The 25,347-nt window shown below is 55.4% G+C and overlaps 1 protein-coding gene and 1 pseudogene across 3 annotated transcripts; one reads left to right on the top strand and one right to left on the bottom strand.

Annotated features, from left to right (window-relative positions):
- Positions 1 to 1,769: 1,769 nt before the first annotated feature.
- Positions 1,770 to 15,599, top strand: LOC129393774 (ETS domain-containing protein Elk-1-like; annotated as a pseudogene).
- Positions 15,600 to 15,720: 121 nt separating this feature from the next.
- On the bottom strand, positions 15,721 to 23,450 carry TMEM121 (transmembrane protein 121). 3 transcript variants are annotated; one of them, XM_034937184.4, is made up of 3 exons: positions 23,380 to 23,450; positions 17,518 to 21,312; positions 15,721 to 17,068 (listed from the first exon to the last, which is right to left on the bottom strand). In XM_034937184.4, the coding sequence occupies exon 2, from the start codon at positions 21,197 to 21,199 to the stop codon at positions 20,243 to 20,245; it is 957 nt and encodes a 318-aa protein (XP_034793075.1). In that variant the 5' UTR covers positions 21,200 to 21,312; positions 23,380 to 23,450; the 3' UTR covers positions 15,721 to 17,068; positions 17,518 to 20,242. The 3 variants fall into 3 exon arrangements, with proteins under 3 accessions (XP_034793075.1, XP_034793073.1, XP_034793074.1); XM_034937182.3 differs by lacking the exon at positions 23,380 to 23,450 and adding an exon at positions 22,595 to 23,254; XM_034937183.3 differs by lacking the exon at positions 23,380 to 23,450 and adding an exon at positions 22,141 to 22,415.
- Positions 23,451 to 25,347: the final 1,897 nt, after the last annotated feature.

Raw genomic sequence — 25,347 nt, 5'->3', positions numbered from 1 at the left:
GATTCTCCTGCCTCAGCCTCCCGAGTAGCTGGGATTACAGGCACCCTCCACCACACCCAGCTAATTTTTGTATTTTTAGTAGACAGGGTTTTACCATGTTGGCCAGGCTGGTCTTGAACTCTTGACCTCAGATGATCCGCCCACCTCAGCCTCCCAGAGTGCTGAGATTACAGGCATGAGCCACCGCTCCGGGCCCCAGCAGGTACTTTTTAAAGCCTTTTTCTTACAAGGAAGTGCAGGCCGGCCTAGGAGAAGGTTCCAGAGCCCGACTGTAGTTTGGCCAAGCAGAGAATCTTTGTCCACCCTGTTTAAGGAAAGAGGAGACATTCTGGTTTCCCTCCAACAATATAAGTACATTTTCTTGTTGGGTGGCCTTTTGTTCATTAAGAACCAGCTGGATTTTCTGTTGGGACTGGGTAGAAGAGGACATTTCGCCGCATGGTGCTAGCAGTTGGACATTCGAAGAGGAGAGACTCTGAAAATAAATGAAACACAAAGGTTAACACTTAGAAATGCAGTTTCCGAGCCCAGTGGGCACCAGGCCGGAAGATTTCTAGACGCTGGGCCTGAAGCATCTTCAGCTGCAGCCAGGTAGGCAGCTGAAGGGCCTTCCTGATTTGCAGGTCAGGTGTTGCAGAAGCTGCCCGCACAGGATCTGTGGGGATGATTTCTCTAAAGTTTACATCAACTTGTCCCATTTCAGCTCACAGGGCTTCAGGAAAAGAGCAGTTTTAAATTTGACTGATTCCAAGTCAGAGGGTGAGGGAAAAATTGGAAAAATTAGTTTGCAGAGTTGTTGCCTGATATTAGAGAAAACTAGAAGAATTCTGAAGGGGCCAGCCCCTCCACAACTGTGGGTATTTCTCGTCAGGTAGGACGAGAGACTGAGAAAAGAAATAAGACACAGAGACAAAGTATAGAGAAAGCACAGTGGGCCCAGGAAACCAGCGCTCAGCATACAGAGGACCCGCACCAGCACCGGCCTCTGAGTTCCCTCAGTATTTATTGATTACTATTTTCACTATCTCAGCAAGAGGAATGCGGTAGGAGAACAGGGTGACAGTGGGGAGAAGGTCAGCAAGAAAACGTGAGCAAAGGAATCTGTGTCACAAATAAGTTCAAGGGAAGGGACTATGCCTGGATATGCACGTAGGACAGATTTATGCTTCTCTCCACCCAAACATTTCAGTGGAGTAAAGAATAACAAGGCAGCATTGCTACCAACATGTCTCATCTCCCACCACAGGGTGGTTTTTCTCCTATCTCAGGATAGAATAAATGTACAATCGGGTTTTATACCGAGACATTCCGTTCCCAGGGGCAGGCAGGACACAGAGGCCTTCCTCTTTTACCAATCCTCCTCAGCACAGACCCTTCACGGGTGTCGGGCTGGGGGACGGTCAGGTCTTTCTCATCCCACGAGGCCATATTTCAGACTATCACATGGGGAGAAACCGTGGACAATACCCGGCTTTCCAGGGCAGAGGTCCCTGCGGCTTTCCGCAGTGTATTGTGCCCCTGGTTCATCAAGACTGGAGAATGGTGATGACTTTTACCAAGCATACTGCCTGTAAACGTTTTCTTAACAAGGCACGTCCTGCACAGCCCTAGATCCCTTAAACCTTGATTCCATACAGCACAGGTTTCTGTGAGCAATTGTTCAAGGTACAGGTCAAAATGGAATCTCTTATGTCTTCCTTTTCTACATAGACACAGTAACAGTCTGATCTTTCTTTTCCCTAAAAATTCAAGATCCAGTCCAGTTTGCAGATAAATAACAAAACCTCGTAAACAATGAGCAGGGCTGAAATCTCATCACGGTGCCCTGCAGTTTTGCATTGAATCATTTTTTTCTCCACAGTCACTCCCATATTTCCATAAATATTGATCCAAATAAGAGTGAAATGTTTGCAAAGTCAGTCTAGTTTCACTATACTTGGCCTGATTGTTTACATAAGTGCAACAAGAAGCAGTGGACCACATTCACTCTCTTTAAATTTGCTTTGCTGGAGGCTGGGCGTGGTGGCTCATGCCTGTAATCCCAGCACATTGGGAGACTGAGGCAGGTGGATCACGAGGTCAGGAGTTCAAGACCAGTCTGCCTAACATAGTGAAACCCCGTCTCTACTAAAAATAAAAAAATTAGCTGAGTGTGGTGGTGTGCACCTGTAATCCCAGCTACTCGGGAGGCTGAAGCAGGAGAATTACATGAACCTGGCAGGCGGAGGTTGCAGAGCCGAGATCACGCCATTGCACTCCAGCCTGGGTGACAGAATGAGACTCCGTCTCAAAATAAAAAAAAAAAAATTGCTTTGCTGGAGCTTTTCATAAAGAATCTCAGATTGAACTGTAAAGGCCTCCTGGGGCTGGGAAGCCACACCAAGGACATGCCATCTGACTTGGCACAGAGTACCTATAGATCTGGGTGAGTTCCTTTCTGCTCAGTCCCCAAAATACCCTGAGGTTGCTGGGCTGCCTTACGCAACCCGCAAGACTGGGAACCCTCAAGCCAATTTTTCCAAGGGGGGGTTTACTGGCTCCATAAGGTCAACTCTAGTTCCTTAAAGCTGTGTGGTCGTATCTGAAGATAGGATGTCCCGGTCAAAGCCTTGGTAATATCATCAGAGTCTGTAATTGTGCCGTTACAAGGAGAACAGATTCTTACTGAAGTTTTATAAATAACTCTATTGTCATAAAAATAAGTGTAGGGAAACGAGATCAAACCGTTACTGTGTCTATGTAGAAAAGGAAGACATAAGAAACTCCATTTTGATCTGAACCAAGAAAAATTGTTTTGCCTTGAGATGCTGTTAACCTGTAACTTTAGCCCCAACCTTGAGCTCACAAAAACCTGTGCTGTATGGAATCAAGGTTTAAGGGATCTAGGGCTGTGCAGGACGTGCCTTGTTAACAAAATGTTTACAGGCAGTATGCTTGGTAAAAGTCATCACCATTCTCCAGTCTCGATTAACCAGGGACACAATGCACTGCGGAAAGCCTGGGACCTCTGCCCTGGAAAGCCGAGTATTGTCCAAGGTTTCCCCGCCCTGAGACAGTCTGAAATATGGCCTCATGGGAAGGGAAAGACCTGACCGTCCCCCTAGCCCGACACCCGTAAAGGGTCTGTGCTGAGGAGGATTAGTAAAAGAGGAAGGCCTCGGCCGGGTGCGGTGGCTCACGCCTGTAATCCCAGCACTTTGGGAGGCCGAGGCGGGTGGATCACGAGGTAGGTCAGGAGATCGAGACCATCCTGGCTAACATGGTGAAACTCTGTCTCTACTAAAAAAAAAAAAAAAAAATACAAGTAATTAGCTGGGCGTGGTGGTGGGCGCCTGTAGTCCCAGCTACTCGGGAGGCTGAGGCAGGAGAATGGCGTGAACCCGGGAGGCGGAGTTTGCAGTGAGCCCAGATCATGCCACTGCACTCCAGCCTAGGCGACAGAGCGAGACTCTGTCTCAAAAAAATAAAAAAAAAAAAAAAGAGGAAAGCCTCTTGTGGATGAGATAAGAGGAAGGCCTCCATCTCCTGCATGTCCCTAGGAGCAGAATGTCTCGGTGTAAAACCTGATCATACATTCGTTCTGAGGAGAAAACCGCCCTGTGTCTGGAGGCAAGATATGCTGGTGGCAATGCTGCTGTTACTCTTTACTACACTGAGATGTTTGGGTGGAGAGAAGCATGAATCTGTCCTAGGTGCACATCCAGCGATAGTACCTTCCCTTGAACTTATTTGTGACACAGATTCCTTTGCTCACATGTTTTCTTGCTGACCTTCTCCCCACTGTCACCCTGTTCCCCTGCCACATTCCCCTTGCCGATAGTGAAAATAGTAATCAATAAATACTGAGGGAACTCAGAGACCCGTGCCGGTGCAGGTCCTCCATATGCTGAGCCCTGGTCTCCTTGGCCCACTGTGCTTTCTCTATACTTTGTATCTGTGTCTTACTTCTTTTCTCAGTCTCTGGTCCCACCTGACAAAAAAATACCCACAGGTGTGGAGGGGCTGGCCACCCCTTCAATAAAAACACTCACTACTAGTTTTGGGGTTCTGGAGGGATTAGGGAGAAAATAGTTGTTTCCTCTCTGTTCGCAAAGATGTAATTTACCAAATTACTGCAAACTATTGACAGCTTAAGGGAAAAAAGTTTTCTAAAATCTGAAAAACAAAACATTAAAGAACCAGCAATGTTTCCAACAAAAAGTCATTTAAAAATTATCCTCGGCCGGGTGCAGTGGCTCACACCTATAATCCCAGCACATTGGGAGGCCAAGGCGGGCAGATCACGAGGTCAGGAGTTTGAGACCAGCCTGAACAACATGGTGAAACCCCGTCTGTACTAAAAATACAAAAAAATTAGCTGGGTGTGGTGGCACACACCTGTAATCCCAGCTGCTCAGGAGGCTGAGGCAGGAGAATCACTTGAACCCGGGAGGTGGTGGTTGCAGTGAGCCGAGATCGTGCCATTGCACTCCAGCATGAGCAACAGAGTGAGACTCCATCTCAAAAAAAAAAAAAATTATCTTCCTTTGTTCACTCAGTCCCATGTAATTGAATCTTGTTCTGTTTGAAGCTGGATTAGTAGTTTGATGACATCAGTTTTTTCAATCCATTTCTGAAAATTCTTACACAGTCCAATGGTATGATCTTAAAGCTATCAGCAGCGGTCTGTATTTCAGAGTAACTGTCAGAGTCTTTTTCATGAATCTTGAAGAATAGCCACTTTTGTCTGTAGCTAATTGCAAATTACTTTAGAAAAGAATCAAAGGAAAACAATAACTGAATGGCAAAGGCTTAAAATGGCCATTTTTAAAGATCTGATGAGAGTTCACTATAATAATGATATAATTGACAAGGAAATCTGGTTATTTCTGTAACATACAACACTTTAACACAATACCTGAAATTATGGCTCATAAAATTATACCAGGACATATCCGATTTCTAGGATTTCCACATAATTTCTGAAGCATTCATTAATGACATATCCAAAAATATGATTTAAAGATGTAGTATCAAATACTATTTGTTTTCCTTATAACTTTACTTATCAAATAAGCCCAATTAGACCAGGCACGGTTGCTCACACCTGTAATCCCAGCACTTTGGGAGGCTGAGGTGGGCAGATCACCTGAGGTCGAGTTTGAGACCAGCCTGGCCAACATGGTGAAACTCCATCTCTACTAAAAATACAAAATTTAGCTGGGCGTGATGGCACACACCTGTAGTTCCAACTACTTGGGAGGCTGAGGCACGAGAATCACTTGAACCCACGAGACGGAGGTTGCAGTGAGCCAAGATCTCGCCATTGCACTCCTGCCTGGGCGACAGAGTGAGACTGTCTCTCAAAAAAAAAAAAAAAAAAAAAAAAGCCTAATTAGTTTAAAATCTCTCTTTTGAGACAGGCTCTTGCTCTGTCACCCAGGCTGGAATACAGTGGTGCAACCATTGCTCACTGCAGCCTCCACCTTTCAAGCTCATGCTATCCTCCCATCTCAGCCTTCGGACTGGTAGGGATTACAGACATGTGCCATGTCACCTGGCTAATTTTTATTTTTTTGTAGTGACAGGGTCTTACTAAGTTCCCAAGACTTGTCTTCAACTCCTAGTCTCAAAGGATCCTCCCACCTTGACCTCCCAAAGTGCTGGGATTATGGGCATGAGCCACCATGCCCGGCCTAAAATCCAGGAGTAAGGCCATTCCAAAGCATCCAAGCTGACTATATTGAAATGCCCCCAATAGGCCACCTCAAGTATTTACTAGTGATAGCAGACCACCTTACCCACTGGGTAGAAGCTCTCCCCTTCCCACGCGCAACAGCCAGTGATGTAGTCAAAGCCCTGTTAGAACACATCATACCCAGGTTTCGACTAACAGAGACCATTGATTCAGACAATGGGACCCACTTTACCGTGCTCATTAAAGGGCTAACCCAAGCACTAGAAATAAAGTGGGAATACCATACTCCCTAGCATCCACCCTCACCAGGAAGAGCAGAAAGAATGAACCAGACTCTAAAAACCCACCTACCTAAATTAATTCTAGAAACCCGGTTACCATGGACTAAGTGTCTTCCCATTGCCCTATTAAGAGTCTGAACTGCTCCCTGAAAAGACATCATGGGTTGCCTTATTTAAGTTCCACTACTCACCTCCCAACATTTGAGACAAGCGATGAGTTTCTTAAAAACTATGTATCCAGTCTGTCTTCTACCCACTCCTCCCTTGAATTCCCAGTTCAACACCAGCCCCGAGATCACATTCTTATCAGAAGTTGGAAAGGAGAAAAGCTTGAACCCACCTGGGAAGGACCTTATCTGATGCTCCTAACGACTGAGACGGCAGCCAGCCCGCTAAGGAGTAGACCCACCATACCCAGTCAAAAAGGTGTCTCCCTCTCCAAAGTCACGGACCTTCATCCCAGGACCAATCCCCACCAGAGTAACGTGAAAGAAAAAAGCCTAATTGGCCTGTCCGCTTTCCTCTTCTCTTTCCCTTAGCTACCCCACATCTCATTATTAATGTAACCAGGGCAAAGTCACCCCAAATCATTACTTTTGATGCTTGTCTTGTTATACCTTGCGGAGACTTGCAAAGTCAAACGCAGCTCTCTACTTCAGAAAAATGTCTTTGCGAAAAAAAAAATTAGCTTTTTCGTTAATCACCGACATAATGAAAAACAACATGAAGCACAAATTATCTTGATGACACACAAAAATCCTTGTTTTTCCTAAGCCAATTACTTAAAACGTAAAAAAAAAAAAAAACCTTCCGGCCTCCGCCTCCGCACCCAGGCCTGGGGGGCGGCGGGACCGCGTATGGAGCCCCCACCCCCTGGAGCTGCCAACATGGCCAGCACCACCGCCCCGCTACACACAGGTACCCCTAGGATGGCGTGAGCACTCCCCCGGCGATGGACCCACCTGTGACGCTGTGGCACTTTCTGCTGCAGCTGCTGAAAGCAAGGCAACGGCCACAGCTCCTGGACTTCATGGGATGGTGGTGAACTCAAGCTGGTGGTTGCAGAGGAAGGTGGCCTAGCCGTGGGGGCTACGCAAGAACAAAACCAACGTGAATTACGACAAGCTCAGGCGGGCCTTGCCGTACTACTGTGTCTGGAATTGGTGGGTTCTTGATCTCACTGACTTCAACAACGAAGCCACGGACCCTCGCAGTGAGTGCTACAGTTCTTAAAAGGCGGCGTGTCCCGCCGTTTGTTCCCTCATGTTCCGATAGGTTCCGAGTTTTTTGTTGTTGTTGTTCTGGTGGGTTTGTGGTCTCGGTGGTTCAAGACTGAAGCTGCAGACCTTCGTGGTGCGTGTTACAGCTTTTAAGGCAGCGCGTCTACAGTTGTTTGTTCTTCCTGGTGGGTTGGGAGTCTCGCTGGTTTCAGAAATGAAGCTACAGACCTTCATGGTGAGTGTCACAGCTCACTAAGGCACTGCAGATGCAAAAACGGAGCAGTAACAAGATTTATTACAAACAGTGAAAAACAAAGCTTTCTCCCTATAGAAGACGACCCTAACGGGTTGCCGCTGCTGGCTCAGGCAGCCTGCTTTTATTCCCTTATCTGGCCCCACCCACATCCTGCTGATTGGTCCATTTTACAGAGAGCCGATTGGTCTGTTTTACAGGGAGCTGATTGGTCCGTTTTGACAGGGTGCTGATTGGTGTGTTTACAATCCCTGAGCTAGACACAAAAGTTCTCCACGTCCCCACTAGATTAGCTAGATACAGAGTGTCGATTGGTGTATTTACAAACCCTGAGCTAGACACAGTGCTGATTGGTGCAATTACAAACCTTGAGCTAGATACAGAGTGCTGATTGGTGCATTCACAGTCCCTTAGCTAGACATAAAGATTCTCCAAGACCCCACCAGATTAGCTAGACACAGAGCGCTGACTGGTGCATTTACAACTCTTGAGCTAGATACAGGGTGCTGATTGGTGTATTTACAATCCCTTAGCTAGACATAAAGATTCTCCAAGTCCCCACCAGATTAACTAGATACAGAGCGCTGATTGGTGCATCCGCAAACCCTGAGCTAGACACAGGGTGCTGATTGGTGTGTTTACAAACCTTGAGCTAGATACAGAGTGCTGATTGGTGTATTTACAATCCCTTAGCTAGACATAAAGGTACTCCAAGTCCCCACCAGATTAACTAGATACAGTAGCATGCCAACTGGTGCATCCACAAACCCTGAGCTAGACACACGGTGCTGATTGGTGTGTTTACAAACCTTGAGCTAGATACAGGGTGCTGATTGGTGTATTTACAATCCCTTAGCTAGACATAAAGGTTCTCCAAGTCGTCACTAGACTCAGGAGCCCTGCTGGTTTCACCCAGTGTATCTTGCACCCGGGCCGTAGGTGGGGCTGCTTGCTAGTCCCCCGCCATGGGCCCACACTCCTCAGCCCTTGGACGGTCAATGGGACCGGACGCAGTGGAGCAGGGGGCAGCGCTCTTCCGGGAGGCTAGGGCCAGGCAGGAGCCCACGCCAGCGGGTGGTGGTGGGGGGCGGCGGGGAGGCTCAGGCATGGCAAGCTGCAGGTCTCGAGCCCTGCCCCACGGCGAGGCAGGTAAGGCCCAGTGAGAAATGGAGCACAGCGCCGGTGGGCCGGCACTGCTGGGGACCCCAGCGCACCCTCCACAGCTGCTGGCCCGGGTGCTAAGCCCCTCACTGCCCAGGGCAGGTGGGGCCTGCCACTCCGAGTGCGGGGCCCAGGGAGCCCACACCCACCCAGAACTGGCGCTGGCCCGCAAGTGCCGCGCGCAGCCCCAGTTCCCACCCGTGCCTCTCCCTTCACACCTCCCTGCAAGCCGAGGGAGCCGGCTCCGGCCTCGGCCAGCCCAGAGAAGGGCTCCCACGGTGCAGCGGCGGGCTGAAGGGCTCTTCAAGCGTGGCCAGAGTGGGCGCCAAGGCCGAGGAGGCACTGACAGCGAGCGAGGGCTGCCGGCATGCTGTCACCTCTCACGACTATGAGAAGAACATCATCCGCAAGGTGAGCGGCCAGAAGTTGGTCTACAAGTTTGTATCCTATCCTGAGGTCGCAGGGTGCTCCACTGAGTGAGGACTGCCCGCCCCAACCAGAGGTGTCGGTTACTCCGCCGTGGCAGTTGTGGCCCCTGCTGCCGCCCCAGGGCACTGCCTCAGGAAAGCCAGGCACACCCAAGGGTGCAGGAATGGCAGGCCCTGGCGGTTTGGCACGCAACAGCCGGAACAAGTACATGCGCTCGGGCCTCTGTTCCACCTTCACCATCCAGTCTCTGCAGCCGCAGCCACCCCCTCAGCCTCGGCCTGCTGCGGTGCTCCCCAACGCAGCTCCTGCAGTCCAAGCCCCTTGGAGGCCTGCCTGGAGGCTGAGGAAGCCGGCTTCCCTCTGCAGGTCATCCTGACCCCGCCCGAGGCCCCAAACCTCAAATTAGAAGAGCCGAATGTGGAGCCGGGTTTGCGCCGCCCTTTGCCCCCGGAAGTGGAAGTGGAAGGGCCCGAGGAAGAGTTGGAATTCGCGGGGGAAAGAGGGTTCGTGCCAGAAACCGCCAAGGCCGAGCCTGAAGTCCCTCCACAGGAGGGCGTGCCAGCCCCGCTGCCGAGGTCCTTATGGACACCGCAGGGCAGGCGGGCGGCCACGCGGCTTCCAGCCCTCAGATCCAGCCGCAGAAGGGCCGGAAGCCCCGGGACCTAGAGCTTCCACTCAGCCCGAGGCTGCTAGGGGCGCCGGGACCCGAACGGACCCCAGGATCGGGAACTGGCTCCGGCCTCCAGGCGCCGAGGCCGGCGCTGACCCTGTCCCTGCTTCCTACGCACACGTTGACCCCGGCGCTGCTGACACCCAGCTCGCTGCCTCCCAGCGTTCACTTCCGGAGCAGCCTGAGTCCCCCCCCCCGCAGCCCGGCCAAGCTCTCCTGCCAGCTTCCGTCCAGTGGCGGCGCCCAGGTGCACATCCCTTCCATCGGCGTGGCTGGCCTCTCGACCCCCGCGGTGCTCTCGCCAGGGCCCCAGAAGCCATGACCACCACCACCAGCACCACCACCCCTTCTGGGGTCCCTCCATCCGTGCTCTCTCAAGGAGAAACACAGTTCAACTGAAAGACTCATGCTCTGATTGTGGTGGGGTGGGGATCCTTGGGAAGAATTTCTCCCAGGAGTGACTCTCATTAACTCCTCCACAGAAAACACTCAGCTTCCACAGCTTCTCTCTTTTCTCTCTTTTCTGTCAGTCCCCCAGTGGCTGCCCTGACACGTCTCCTACTTCAATGGTAGGGGCGGTTTATTTATTTATTTTTTGAAGGCCACTGGGAAGCGCCTGACCTAACCTATTAGGGTGGTCAGGACGTCTCCCCCACCTCCCCGCTTTTTTCCCCAAGACAAGACAGTCGGGGTCTGGCTTGAGAACGACCTTTCTTTCTTCATTCCTCGGCCTGCCCTTGGGGAGATGAGGGAGCCCTGTGTCCATTTTCGGATGTGAGTAGAAGTTAGTTTCGTTTTATTATTCCTGGCCATACTCGGGGTCCAGGAAGAATTTGTACCATTTAATGGGTTGGGAGTCTTGGCCAAGGCAGAATCACACCCTTGGAATAGAAATTTCCACCTCCCCAACCTTTCTCTCAGACAGCTTATCCTTTTTTAACCAACTTTTTGGCCAGGGAGGAGTGTCCCTTTGTTCTTCTTCCCCCTGAGAAGCCATTCCTTTGTCTGCCAAACTCCCTGGGGTCCTGCCTGTTTCCTCCCAATGGAGGGGTTTTTTGGGGGTGGTTCCTGTCTGGGGGGCCCCTCCAGCCAGTACTCCAGGTCTCCCTGTCTCTCCCCCGCTGCCATTTTGATAGTATAATCTATTTTTAAATGGGGCTTTTCAATAGGGGAGAAGGAGTCATCTCTTCCTATATTTGGTGGGGTGGGTGTGAAGGAAGGGATGTGGGGGGGAATCTTCCTGCCGCCTCCCCCCCCCAGGTGTTTATTTTTGATAACAAATGTGTATTTTCAGTTCCCTCCCTCCCAGCCCCCCAATTTCCTGCAGGTAGGTACAAAGGACACTTTCAGTGTCCCTGGAGTTGGGAGGGAGGAATGGGGGACATAAAGCCTGTCCTGTCTCTATTCTAGGCAGGAAGAGTGGGTTCAAAAGACTCCTGGGCTCCCCTGTCAGCCCTGGCCCAGCCCAGGCCTTGGGACCTGGGGGTTGGTGATTTGGGGGACGGTGCCGACTTTGACCACATAAGATCCCTTTTCCACAATCCTTTTACAACTTTTTTTTTTTTTTTTTTTTTGAGACAAAGTCTTGCTCTGTTGCAAGGCTGGAGTGGAGTGCAGTGGTGCAATCTTGGCTCACTCCACCTCCCAGGTTAAAGCGATTTTCGTGCCTCAGCCTCCCAAGTACCTGGAATTACAAGCATGCACCACCATGCCCAGCTAGTTTTTGTATTTTTTGTAGAGATGGAGTTACACCATGTTGGCCAGGCTGGTCTCTAGCTCCTGGCCTCATGTGATCCGCCTGCCTCAGCCTCCCAAAGTGCTGGGATTACAGGCATGAGCCACCACGCCCAGCCTAACATTTCATAATTTTTAAAAACGTGCTTCCTCATAGTACAGCTTCTCATGTTAATAACAGACCCAAATATGTTTAGCTTTTCAATACCATATAAAAACAAGATGCCAGGCCAGGCACAGTTGCTCATACCTATAATCCCAGCACTTTGGGAGGCCAAGGCAGAAGGCTCACTTGAGCCCAGAAGTTTGAGACCAGCCTGGGCAACATAGCAAGATCCTGTCTCTACAAACAAATTAAAAGTTAGCTAGGTGTTGTGGCCCATGCCTGTAGTCTTAGCTACTGGGAGGCTAAGGCTAGAGGATCGTTTGAACCCAAGAGGTTGAGGTTGCAGTGAGCTATGATCACACCACTGCACCCAGCATGGGTGACAAGTGAGACCTTGACTCTAAAAGGTAAAATTTAAAATTTGTTTAACAAAAGAATAGAAACAGAATGTATAACTTCTAAATCAGAAGAAGAAAGATTAAGTGAGGAAAATAACTCCTAAAGAAATAAGAAAACGATTTAAAAGATACTCAGAAAAAGCAAGACAAATAGAAACACAAAATAAGGAGGTAGAAATAAGTAACGAGTAATGAAAATAAAAAGACATGGACTACATTCTCCAGTTAAAAGATGGATGCTCTTAATCCAGCTATGTGGTTTTTCAAGAGACACACACAAAACAAAATGACACAGAAGAGTTAGGAGGGAAAATGATGGGAAAAGATAAACCAGGCACACAGTAGCTCACAAAACACAAGTTTGTGGCATTTTACTGTCAGGCAAAATTGATGTTTTGGGGAAAAGCATTACTAGAGATGTTTTAAAGGGCATGAACTACTGATTATTGTAATAACATGTAGCACACGAAGCACTTACAATGGCCTGGGGGCTGCTCTCAACCCCTTAGTTAAATTAACTCCCCATTTTACAGGTGAAGGAAGCCAAGCACAGAACAGTTAGGAAGTATTTTCTGAATTTTCATGTAAGCTGTCTTTTCAATCATCTGCCTTATGATTTGTGCTTCCGAATTTTTATTTTATAACTTTTTCCCTGCTCTAACATCAATAAGTGATCCTCCTTTTTTTAGCATTAACTTTATAGTTTTGCAATTCACAGATCTATAATCTGGCTCAAGTCTACCCACATATGGGATAAGTGGTGGAGGCCCAGTTTCTATTATTCCCTGTATAGTGAGTCGATTTTGCCAACACCATTTATAAACGATCTTGTCTCATTGATTTGTGGTGTTTCCTTTTTATCTTATGTTAAGAGTCTGTATGTGGTAGCAGTAAACATTGTTCATATTCACCAATAGCCAGTGGTTCTCTACTTCCAGGAGCACAGAGTTACTCCTCCCTCACCCCTTGGCCTTGTCATTCATTCTGGCCAATGATATTTGAGAAGCGATGTATGGAATTTCCAGGTCTAAGCATTCAATGGCCAGGATCCCTCTCCACTCCTAGCTTCCCTGCTATAACTGTGATGATAACCCTCTTAGTTCATAGTTTTCTATCCTTCTAATTTTTCAACTTGTGTCTTTTGTTTTAATTATAAAGTTGCTCTTGGAGTGCTCGTTTCTTTGTTTGTTCATTTGTTTGTTTCAGAGACAGGGTCTTGCTGTGTTGCCCAGGCTGGACTCAAATTCCTGGACTCAAGCAATCCTCCACCCCAGCCTCCTGAGCCTGAGTAGCAGGGGCTATAGGCAAGTGTCTGCCACTATGCCTAGCTTTGTCTTGTCTTAATTTTTTTTTAATTTCAATACAAGAATCTCTACTTTTTAACTGATTAGTTTAAGCCATTAATATTTATTGTGATTACAACTGTATTATGATTTAGTTCTATCATCAAAGTTATTTGGCTTCCGTCATCGTGAGTTTTCCTTCTCGGCCATTATGACCATCAAGGGCGACTCTGTTTTGTAAAATGTTGCAGCATTGCACTTTGTCCAGAGGATTTGCCAGCAGCAGGTGTGAGTGAGGAGGTGGCCCCTGGGGCTCTCTCACTGCTGGGCAGGATGCAGGTTTGGGTAACGCTTGGGAGGAAAACACTGAAAAGTCCAGTAAAGTTACCAAGGTGCAGCAACACAGGAGGGCTCCCCTTCACAGTAAAAGAGCCTCGACTGGGCATGCGGCACCCACAGGCAGGTCCCTCTTCCTGGCTCCCCGGCAGCTCAGGGCACTGGCATGTCTAAGTCTGGGCAGCAGAGTGTGGGCAGGTGCCTCGTGCCAGCTCCTGAGCCCCATCCCAAAGAGACCCCAAAAGCATGCCTCATCAACCTCCTCCACCCTGGCTGTGCTGCCGCCGAGCCCTGATGGTGCAGCCTGACCTGTGAGAGTGAGACCCACACCCAGGACCTAGGGGCCACGAGTAGGAGGGATCTGTGTCCTGGCAGCCTGGACCACTGCCCAGACTCACCCAGGAGGGAAATGAATGTGTATGTTGACAAACACCACCATCATCCGAGCCTGGACTATGGCTTGAGTGTCCCCTCCAAAATTCATATGGAAATTTAATTGCCACTATGGCAATATTAAGAGGTGGGGAGCTGGGCGTGGTGGCTCACACCTGTAATCCCAGCACTTTGGGAGGCCAAGGCGGGCAGATCACTTGAGGTCAGGAGCTCAAGACCAGCCTGGCCAACATGGCAAAACCCTGTCTCTGCTAAAAAAAATACAAAAAATTAGCCAGGTGATGGCAGGCGCCTGTAATCCCAGCTACTTGGGAGGCTGAGGCAGGAGAATTGCTTGAACCCGGGAGGCAGAGATTGCAGTGAGTCAAGATCGCGCCACTGCACTCCAGCCTGGCGACAGAGCAAGACTCCATCTCAGGCCGGGTGTGGTGGCTCATGTCTGTAATCCCAGCACTTTGGGAGGCCGAGGCGGGTGGATCACGAGGTCAGGAGATCGAGACCATCCTGGCTAACACGGTGAAACCCCATCTCTACTAAAAATACAAAAAAAAAAAATTAGCCGGGCGTGGTGGCGGGCACCTGTAGTCCCAGCTACTTGGGAGGCTGAGGCAGGAGAATGCGTGAACCTGGGAGGCGGAGCTTGCAGTGAGCCAAGATCGCGCCACTGCACTCCAGCCTGGGTGACAGAGTGAGACTCCGTCTCAAAAAAAAAAAAAGGTGGGGCCGTTAAGAGGTGATGAGGCCAGGCGGGTTCCACCCTCGTGGAGGGGTTAACGCCATTATCTTGGGGCGTGTTTACTATCTGTACTGTGGGTGGTTACGACAGCAAGCTGGGCCCTCTCTCTCTCACCCTTTCCTGCCCCTGCACCTTCCACGGTGAGCTGGTGCAGCACAAAGGCCCTCGCCAGAGCTGGCACCTCAATCTTGGACTTCCAGCCTCCAGAACTGTGAGAAATAAATGTCTTTTCTTTGTAAATTAGTTCCCAGCCTGTGGTATTATTATAGCCACACAAAATGGACAGCCTGTTGCATTGGGGATTATGTTTCCACATAAGTTTTGGAGGGGACGCAAATGTTCAAAGCACAGCGGTCACCATGGGTTTTCTTTCTCGGGGGACAGTGTGATGTTAACGCCCCTTCCTTGGCAGCTGCCCCAGCCCTCAGAGGACGGAGTCCATTCCACATCAGCCACGGAGTGAGGAGAGGCGGCACTGTCCCAGGGAAATCTGGGGCCTCGTGCCAATGCAGGGTGGCGGGGGTGGGCATGGGCCGGGGGCTGCCGTGTGTCTGGCAACACTCCTGCCCACCTCCCCCTCTGTCTTGACCTCCCTCTGGCACCCAGGCCCTTTCCTCCTCCTGTCCCCGTCTGCCTCCCTCTGGTGTTCCCCCCACCTGCCCACTGCCTTTTCTACCCTCTCCTCACCCACCTCTTGACCCTCTGCATGCTTGGTCCTCACGCGCAGTGCAGCCCTAGCCCTGCTGCTGGTCAAGCCCCGAGGACAGAGGCCCTCCCTGACATCCTCTGATTGGGGGGTGTTTTTTCCCTTCATCTTTCCCTGGTTAAATGGCAGTTACCTTGTTTTTGCAACAAATGAAGCCACCCGTGTTTCAGCCAGGGTGGGGATGTGGCTTTGCAGCCTCTGCCACCGTTCTGCGCTGGCAGTGACTCTGATGGCTTTTCCCTCTGGGGTTGCCACTTAGTGCATCTCCGTTATTTTACTGCATAAAACGAATCCAATAATGTTTGGCTTTCTTATTGCTTAAGATAAGTGAGTTCAATTTCGCTAAATTGAGTTTTTATTATTATGAGGCTGTTTTCCCACAGAAAATGTGAGTGTGTTCTGAAAGGAAGATGAAAGGTCGGCAGTTCGAGTATATTTTATCTTTCTGGGTGACTGATCTTCTTGTGTCTGTGATTAGACTCCGACGTCTCTTCCCACAAGCACGTGGAGGCAGGTCTGACGCAGCTCCCAGCCCTACCGTTCTAGGGGGATGAAGGGGGACACGGTCCCGCTCTCTGCAGTAAAGGAGAGTGGCTGGGGCTTTGGCCAGGGCAGCCCTGGGTAAGCCGAGCTGCAGAACTTCCCAAGGGCTCAGGAGCTGCCAGGCTGTGCTGCTGGAATCACCTAGGAAGAGAATTGTTGACACGTGCTTGGTGAGACAGAGCTGGAGGCTGGGTTGCTGCTGTGCGGGTTAAACTGGACGTTGCTCCGTGTGGGGGGTTAAATATGTGCTGGCGTTGTGTAGAAAGAAATTGATCACCATGATGGCTCTTATAGGATCAAAGGCAATTTGCAAGCTCACAGCTTTTGCAGAATGTGAACCTGGGCCAAGTTGCAGAGTATTTTTGATGTCACACTGCGGCCTCCTGGGTAATGGCAGAGGGAGGGTGGGCTCCTGCCAGCTGTGTGTGCTGCATCGCCAGGCACTCCCGTCGCCCCCACGGGATTGTAGGCAAGAGGAGCCACAGCTGAAGCTCATGCTGAGAAACAGGGCCCTTTGTCTCAGACCCACGAGTCTCGTGTCTTCTGGGGCATCCATGATACCACGGGCTCACCTGTGGGCAGGCAGCCAGTCATGACACCCATGTCCCCTGCCAGCGGAACTGTACACATTGTCCTGGAACAAGCTCTGGACCACAGGACCTGAGCAGACACATTCTGGGGGCTTCTGAGAAGGGTTTTCCTCCCAAGGAGAGGGAGGCACCCAAGGAGGAGCCGTCCCTCCTTCCCTCACGCGGATGACATTTTGAGACAATGTGATGCTCGCTGCTGTTGGGGCTCCATCACCAACCCCCCCAGATGGTGAAGAAAGATGGGCTGAGCCTGGGTCCTCCATGGCCAGGTGACCCTGGAAGGGCTCACCTCAAACTTCCACAGAGTGACCTGACAGTGTCTTCACAGCTACAATCTGCCATGTCCTTCACAATTAGAAAAGAGCTCACTCATTCATCTAGGGGAGCCGACTGGGCTGGGGCTTTCTTGACGCAGCTTCAGCAGCACCTGAATTCCTGGTGGCGGTGGAGCTATGGTGGGGCATGCACGCTGCATGGATTCCTGGTGGCTGCAGGGCAGAGAGGTCTCTGCTGGTGTAGAGGCAGACTAGGCCACGAGAGGGAGCAGAGTGCCTGCAGACAGCCCCTTTCTCAGGACAGGACCTCCACTGCCCAATTTCTCTCCCCCACACACACGCCTCCCTTCCCAGCCAAACCACACTGGTGCACCCCGCTGCATCTCCGTCCACACCCTGCTCAGCATCCCAGCCCCGCCTCTTCCCTCTGAGCTGCCCACTTCTCCCCCGGGCCCTTCCTGCTCCCTTTGCTGGTGAGCTGCCCACCACGGCCTTCTCAGGCGCTGACACCCCCAGCTCTCTGCCTCCAGGCTGCTGCACCTGCGGGCCTCCCTCTAGGCCAGCTCCCAAGTCCACCCCAAGCCCATCTGAGGAGGCCTCCCTGCTCCTCCCAGGCCCTAACTCCCCAAAGTGTGGCTGTCCCCAGACATCTCTGCCTGGGTTGGGCACCAGGCCCCAGCACAGGGCCAGCGGGTAGTGGACACACATCAGGACTCACGTACTCACCAGGAATCAGTGAGGGGACAAGGGAGCTGGCTGGCTTCTCCGTCGAATCTGGCCATTGCAGGACACCTCAGGAAACTCGCGAAGGGCAGGCTGGAGTGCGGCCCGGTCCCCGTCCTGTTCCCAGGGGAGATCACAGAGGCCAGAAACCTCAGGCCGTGAGCCTGACAAAGGCCCCCTGCTTCCCAGCCCTGCCACAGTCGGAGCCACAGCTGCGCCTCGTCGTGGAAACCGGGTGCCAGGTGTGGGCCCGGGCAGGGTGGGGCTTGATGTCTGCTCCAATGCCCTCAGAGTCAGTTGCAGAGGCGATGGGCCATTGAACCAAGTCATAGCGGGTAGAGCCAGGATCCCTGGCCCCACTGGTGAGCGGGGGGACAGCCAGGACTTGGACCTCCACTGCCAGGGATGTGGTGGCAGAGGTAGAGGGCACTGGCCTGTGCCAAGGAGCATGGAGACCAGGGACCACCCCTGAACAGGCCAGGAGGAGTGGGGTGTGTGCAGGGTAAGGTTGCCTGGGGAGGTCTTCAAGCCCCAGGGCCTTCACTGCCCGGAGAGTAGCTAAACTAGGGGAGTAGCTAAACCAGCCTCTGACTAGGGGGTGTGGGCTTTCAGCTTTCACAGGCCAAGCTGGGCCCAACGCCTCCCAGACTGCAGCCAGCAGGGAAGAGACCATGGGCTTTCAGGAAGGGTCAGAGCAGGATGTCAGGAGCCCAGAGCCCCTCAGCTCCATTCACCCATGGCCACGCTGCCTGTCTGTTCCCATGGGATTTGCTGCAGGTGCCAGAGCCAAGACGATTGTGGGCTCGTCTTCACCCAGGAGACCCTTAAGGCAGGATGGGGCCGGCACTGGCTTCAGCCAGGGGAGGAAACAGGCTCCAGCCCAGACAGGCAGAATGAAGCTCGCCCCTCACCCACTGCCCCCCACCCCAGACCACACCCTCCCAAGAAGGCCCAGGTCCTCCCACTGGCCCACGCAACTCCCACAGCCCCTCTTCTCTCTCCATGCCAGGCCTGGGGCCTTTCCACCGCTGCTCATCACCGCCCCTCCCCGGCCCCCCAGCCCCCTTGATCCTGCAGACCTTCCACTTCCCAACACGATCATTAGTGGTCTGGGCACAGCCCAGAGCAGGGCGCCTCTGACCTCCTACCCAGGCCAGCGCCCCGTGCCCACCCACGGCGCTCGGCGCTTGGAGGGGCTGCTGGGGATATGGTCGGAGGCCAGGGCCAAGGCACGGTTTTAGAGGTGGGCAGAGCGCCGGCCACGTCTGACCTGGACAGGGAGGTAGTCCCCCTGCCCGGGACCCTGAGGACAGTGGTCCCGAGGCCAGCTGCCTGGAAGGCAGGCAACTTTCAAAGGCCAGACCCCAGGTGGCCTGGAGCTGGGGTATGAGGACTGTGTGGGGTCGGGGTGCGGCTGGGGCTGCCACCAGCCACGCCCTTAACTGCTGCAGTTGTTGGGAAATGCACTTGGGGAGGACCCCACTTGAGCAGCCAGCTCCACTCCCCTGGATGGTTTTAGCCCTGGCTGGCTAAACCTTGCCACCTTTGGGCCGTGGAAATGCGGGAAGCGAAGGCCCAGGCAGTGAACTGTGCCACGTGAGATGTGTGTGACCATCACCCGCTCATGGAGCAGGCATCCTCAAACAATCCTTTTAGCAGCCTCATAAAGGGCCCCTCCCCAGATGCTACGGACCTTCCCAGGCCGGGTGGATACCCAGGGCCACATCACAGGTGCAGGGTCCCAGGTGGAAGGCAGGTGAGAGACCCCTTGCAGATGGGCTTCAGGGCGGGTGCTGCCTGGGCCAGGGGCTGCCAGCTCCCGTGCTGGGGCAAGGCCAGGATGGTAAGGTGGGGCCAGGCTCCGTGCTGCTCCTGGGGCTGCGACCTGGGGCTGCCACATCAACTTGGGAACACCCTGATTCCATCTGGCTGTGGCTGTCCTGGGCTGGAGGAGCCCACAGGGAAGGTGGGTTCCACGGTGGGGGAGAAGGAAACCAGGGATGTGGGAGACACTGTCATGCCTGAGGTTGAGGGGAGCAGGGGCCAGGACACCCACGGTGCTGGGGGAAGATGGGGGTCAAGGTATCCCAGGAAGAGAATTGGGAACACCGAAGCTGGAGTGGAGGAGCTGTCCCTGGGACAGAGCGGCAGTGGCCCCCAGGAGCTCCTGAGAGCCCCGGAGGAAGTGGAGCGGCCCAGCCTCACCAGCATCCGGCACTTGGACGCCACCATCTCCCCCGCCCTCCACACACCCCTCCTGGCTCCCGGCCTCCCAGCCTGGCTGGTAAACACAGGGACACAGGAACAGGCAAAGCGGTGCGGCCTTGGATACAAAACTGTAAACACGAGTCTTTAAAATGACAGAGGCCTCCTTGGCCCCAAATCTGAGCCAGAGGCCCCCACCGAAGGAGCAGATCTCCGCCCACACTGCCCTCCCTTCCAACCCGGGCGGCCCAGCAGGCAGGGGCCGGACCACCTCTGCTCTGCTCCGGCCAAGGCCTCCCAAACAGACCCACGCGCTGGGGCGGACTGGTGGAGCGGGGGCTGAGGATCCGCGGTCCGAGAGATTCCTGAGATGAAGAAGCGGCCGCGGGACCCCAGGCACGGGCACTCGAGGCACCTGTCCCTAGGGGAGCCCGCCCCCACCCCATCCCATGCAAACCGCGCGCCCCAAGCCAACCCGGTGTCTCTGCGCCCCAGGGGCGTGTCGGGGGCCGCGCGGGCCCTGTCACGTGTCCAGGGGGTCACGCGTGGGCGAGGACATGTGGGGGCGCCCAGGCGGGCCGTGCAGCGGCGGCGGCGGCGGCACCGAGTTGCGCTGCGGGGGTGGCGGCTGCAGCTCCAGTGCTAGCGCAGGCGGCGGGAAGTCGCGCACCTGGCGGCGGTACTCCAGGAAGGTGCAGGCCTTGGTGGCGAGCGCCACCACGTTTTTGCCGACGAAGATGGCCGAGACACGGCTGTCCCGGAACAGCGCCATGTTGGCGGCGCGCGCCAGCACGGCCACCACATTGACGGTGGCGAGGCTGAGCACCGGGTACAACATCATCTTCTGCGGCGCTATGTGCTCGCCCTGCATGCTGACCTCGCTGAGCGCCACGCACGGCAGCACCAGCAGCAGCATGTAGCAGTAGAAGAAGGTGAGGCCCTCGGCCCACAGCGGCAGCCCGGAGCGCGGCGGCTCCCACAGGCTGGCCTGCATGTCCAGCAGGTCCAGCAGGTCCAGCGCCACCCAAAACAGGCGGCCGCGCAGGTCCTCGCGCTTGCGGAAGGTGCGCACGTACTCCATGCGGTCCAGCGCCACGAGCAGCAGGAACAGGCCGGGCACACACACAGACAGCAGCAGCGTCAGCGCCTTGCGCGCCACGGGGTCCGCCGCGCCGCGCCGCGCCGCCTTGTAGTTCTGGAAGATGAAGTAGAGCTTGATCTCCAGCACGAAGATGTAAAGGAACCACAGGATCATGGCGTAGCCGCGCTTGGCCGTGCGCACCTCGGCGCCCACCCACACGGCCACGTAGCGCAGCACCAGCAGGAAGCACACGTCGCCCACCAGCACGATGATGCACACGCCGATCTTGCGCGGGCCCTGGTTCTGCTCCACCAGGTACGCGTCCATGACGGCCATGCTGCCCATGATCACCAGCGTCGTCAGGCACACGTGGCGCCGGTCCGGGGGCGGCAGCACCATGGTCGGCCGCCGGGCCCCGGCCTGGGCGCGCGCGGCCCCCACGCCTGGCGGGACGAGGCCCTGCGGCGCTCAGCCAGCGGGCATGGCGCGGCACGGCCCGGCGAGCTCGAAACCTGGGGAGACCGGAGGAGACAAGATCAGGGTGCGGGCTGGAGCGGCCTCCCCCAACACCCCCCGCCCCCCCCACCCCGCGTGCTTCCCACCAGGCGCGGTCTCCGCGCCGGGGCCCCGAGGCATCGCGCACGCCTGCGCCCATGCGCGAACCGGCGGCCGCGAACCACAGCGAGGCCTCCAGAGGGCGCTGCTGCCTCGCCAGAGCACCCGGGCCTCGTTCCCGCCGCCAGGAAGGAAACGGAACGGACGCGTTTTCTGCCCGCCGAGCTCGTTCCCGGAGCCCGGGGGGGTTTGTCACTGCTGGGCCCGCGCCGCCCTCCCTCCTGGCTCCGGCGGCCCGGACCCCACGCCCGCGCTGCTGGCCCCAGGCCGTTTCCGCGGAGTTCCGGGAATACCCTCTCCCCGCCGCCGCACTGGGCAGGGAGGCGGGCCTGCCCCTCCGCTCTTGGAGTACCCAAGGAGGCCCCGGCCCTCCCAGGCTTTCTGATCCCGGACCGAGAGTCACCCAGGTCCCGATGCATCCGTCCCACAAGCCTCTCCGAGCCTCCCCGCCCCTGCCTGGCAGCCCCCACGCCCCTCCTCCCTGCGCGGGCAGGCTCGGTCTCCCCTCCTGTCCACCATCCTGGGCGCGTGGCCACTGCCTGCCCTGCTCCCCATGGCTCCGCATTGCCTTGGCGAGGTGTTGTCCCCCACCCTCTGCCCCGGCACAGCCACCCTGCTTTGCTCCTATGCGCCAGGGCGATGCCTGTGGCTGCCCTCGAATCTCGGGAAGCCCGTCCACCAAGGCCCGTCGGGCTTCCACAGGCCCCTGCACCTCTGTCACACACCTGGCACTGGTCCTCACGGCCGTGCTGTCGGAGTCCCTGCACCTGGGCCTGTGCACACCTGGGTGACGATGGAGGCCCGCACACCCGCACCCACCCCAAAGTCACTGACAGGCTTACTCCCAGCCAGCCCCTCACCCCTCCACAGCCCCAGGCCTGGGGCTCCGTTTACTGCCGTGTCTAGACAAAGGCATAAAATTTAATGTCCCCGTGACAGTCGGGCGCTCGGACTGCCCTGGTGACACCGCAGGCCCCACCGATCCGGGAAAGCGTTGAACTCTGCACTCCCACCCCTGCCCCCACCCAGCACCCGCCGCCCAGGATCCCCACAGCCACACACAGGACACCCCCACCCCTCGGAGCTCTGACAGGTCGCGAGGAGGGTGCCTTGAGGGTCCTCAGCCCATGCCCCTGCCTCCAAGCTTCCCCGCGCTCTGGGTCCCACCGGGACACTCACCCGGTTTTCACGTCCACTGGATCTACACGTCTGACCCAGGAAGCCCTCTCTGGGCCCATTCCAGGCCCACCTGGGCCTCCCCTAGCTGCAGCCGCAGCCTGAGAATTTCCTCCCTCTCCGCGCGTGGCGGGGCCAAATAAATAGCGGGGGAGCCACGGCGCGGCTCACCCTTTCCGGCCGTGCCTCCAGCCCCTCCGCCCCACTACGCTGTCGCTCGATCCTCAGTCACTTGGCAGATGCGGGCCGAGGGGCTCTGCGCCGGCGAAGGGACGGACTCCAGCCCCTAGCGGAGCCCCTACCCCGGCAAGCCAGAGCCCGGCCCGGCCACCTCTCCGTAGGGACCTGGCCCCAGGCCCACCTGTCCTGGGTCTCCTGGGCCCCGGCCGAGGCCCCTCCTCCCCCCACGCCCCGCGGCTCAGACCTGGCACAGACTCTGGGGCCTCCAGGCCCTTCACTGCCCGGGCCCCGCAAGGACCCTCGCCCCATAACCACCCCTCGGAGCCCCCGGGAGGAGGGGCGGGAGGGGGCTGCTGCGCTCCCGCCGCGGGCCGGTGCAGAGCTTGGGCCGCTCCCAGCAGGCTGCGTCTCTGCTTGTCCCCCCGAGGCTTCCCCACGCAGGGCCGGGTCCCCGTCACCCCGCCGGCCCCAGGCCTCACCCCTGCCGCATCGGCCCCCGCCCCACCCCACAGTCTCCACGGCCCAGAGATGCAGGGTCGCCCAGGCCCGCTGCCCCCTCCGCGGACGCAGCCGCGCACCCAGCCAGTCCCGCCCGCGCCCGCGCCTACCCCGCCGCCCGCAGATGCTGCGCCGCTCCCGGGCCCGCCCGCCCAGCCTCTGCCGCCACTGCCGGGGCCGCGCCGGCTCCTCCCGCCGCGCCCCTCCCCCGCCCGCGCGGCACCGCCCCCGACCCAGAGGCCCCGCCCCGCGCCCCTCGGCCCGCGAGCCCCGCCGGACCTGGGGACCTGGGAGCGCGGGGGTCCCGGTGCCCCGCCCCCTCCGCAGCGCCGGTTGCCACGGCAACAGCACCGCGCGGCGGCGCGCAGGACTGGTGGCTCTGGGGAGCGGGGCGCCCTCGTGCACCCCCAGGCCCGGAGTCCCGTCTCCACCCTCCTCACCCACCGCCCAGAATCCCAGGGTTCCGCCCAGTGCCCCCCGCGCCCTGAAACTCCGCTGCCGCCCCCTAGAGCGACCCCACTCAGCCGGACAGGCGCCCACCAGCCCAGGAGCTGGCAGGGATGTAGGCGCGGGGCTGGCCTGGCCGCCGGGGCCCTCCGCACCACCCTCTGTCCTCTTTGGGGAGAAACCCAGCCTTCCCGGGTTTCTTCTCAGGGCAGAGGAAAGGAATGATGAGCGGCCCCCACCTTCTTCTCCAGCCCGTCCAGGAGGCAAGCTAGGGTTTGGGGACTTGGGCTTCATTTTGTCACTGAGGTGGCACTAAGCCCCTCCACCCACATCCTGTCCATCCCGTGTGAGCCAGAGAAGAACCCAAAGGCACCTTCTGCCTGCCTGCCCTCCTTCCCAGAACTGCTGTCACTTCCCTCTGACATAGGAGGAGACTGAGGGTCAGAGAGGTAAAGGGACACCAGATTTGGGGGAAAGGCCAGAATTTGAGGCACCACCCAACTGGTAGTGAACTTCCAGATTCTCTTCCCGTATCCCCGGGCCTGGACTCAACACGGCCTGAAAGCCAGAAGAGGACAGAGAGCTCCAGAAGTTCTCTAGTCCTGGCACAAGGGGAGGAAAGAAAAAGGTCGCCTAATGCTCCCAGGGTGCAGGAGAATGCCCTGGGGGATGTTAGGGTTTGGGAGGATGGGTTTTTTTGGTAGTGGTTGTTGTTTTACTCTTCTCCATTCTCTGATGCCCCAGCCCCTAGGTATCCCACCAAAGCCATGATCAAGGCATAGGGTTTACAAGCACCTAAAACGCTGAGGCAGAAGAGCCTTCCTTTCCAGCCCCGGGAGATGTGGTCCCCTGTCGCTGGAGAGATGGTGGGCAGGGAGAAGCAGTAGAAAGCAATCCATGGGCTGGGCATGGTGGCTCACACCTGTAATTCCAGCACTTTGGGAGGCCGATGCGGGCGGATTACCTGAGGTCAGGAGTTCGAGACCAGCCTGGCCAACATGGTGAAACCCCCATCTCTACTAAAAATATAAAAATTAGCCGGGCGTGGTGGCACACACCTGTAATCCCAGCTACTCGGGAGGCTGAAGCAGGAGAATTGCTTGAGTCCGTGAGATGGAGGTTGCAGTGAGCCAAGATCTTGCCACTGCACTCCAGCCTGGGCAACAGAGTGAGACTCTGTCTCAAAAAAAAAAAAAAAAAAAAAAAAAAAAAAGCAACCCCAGGAAGTTGTGCAAGCCGTACATGATGTACAAGTCTAAACCCTCATTCACATCCCAAAGGCTGAGAACTGAACAAAAGGACAGCCCACTGCCCACGTCCCACACTGGCCACTGGGCAGTGCATACAAAGGACACATCTGAGTCCCACTGCAAAGGCTTTGAAAACAAAACCAACATGGAAGGCAGGACCCACAGGAGCCTATTTGAACTTGTGGCCTGAAACCAACTAGGTTGATTGCATGATAAAACAAAATGCCAACATTCTCAATGGGATTTAAATAAGACCAGTCTCATAACATAATGTCTAAATGTGCAGGAGACAATCTAAAATTACTCTGCATGTGAAGAACCAGGAAATCCAACCTGCAAGAGAAAAGACAATCAACAGCCGCCAATGCCAACATGACACAA

The sequence above is a fragment of the Pan paniscus genome, chromosome 15 (assembly GCF_029289425.2).
Source record: "Pan paniscus chromosome 15, NHGRI_mPanPan1-v2.0_pri, whole genome shotgun sequence".
NCBI classification, from domain to species: Eukaryota; Metazoa; Chordata; class Mammalia; order Primates; family Hominidae; genus Pan; species Pan paniscus.
This window is presented reverse-complemented; position numbering and strand designations above follow the sequence as displayed.

Bases quoted from the DNA above. Each gene is read 5' to 3' on its own strand.
- TMEM121 (XM_034937184.4), bottom strand. From the start codon at position 21,199: ATGGTGCTGCCGCCCCCGGACCGGCGCCACGTGTGCCTGACGACGCTG.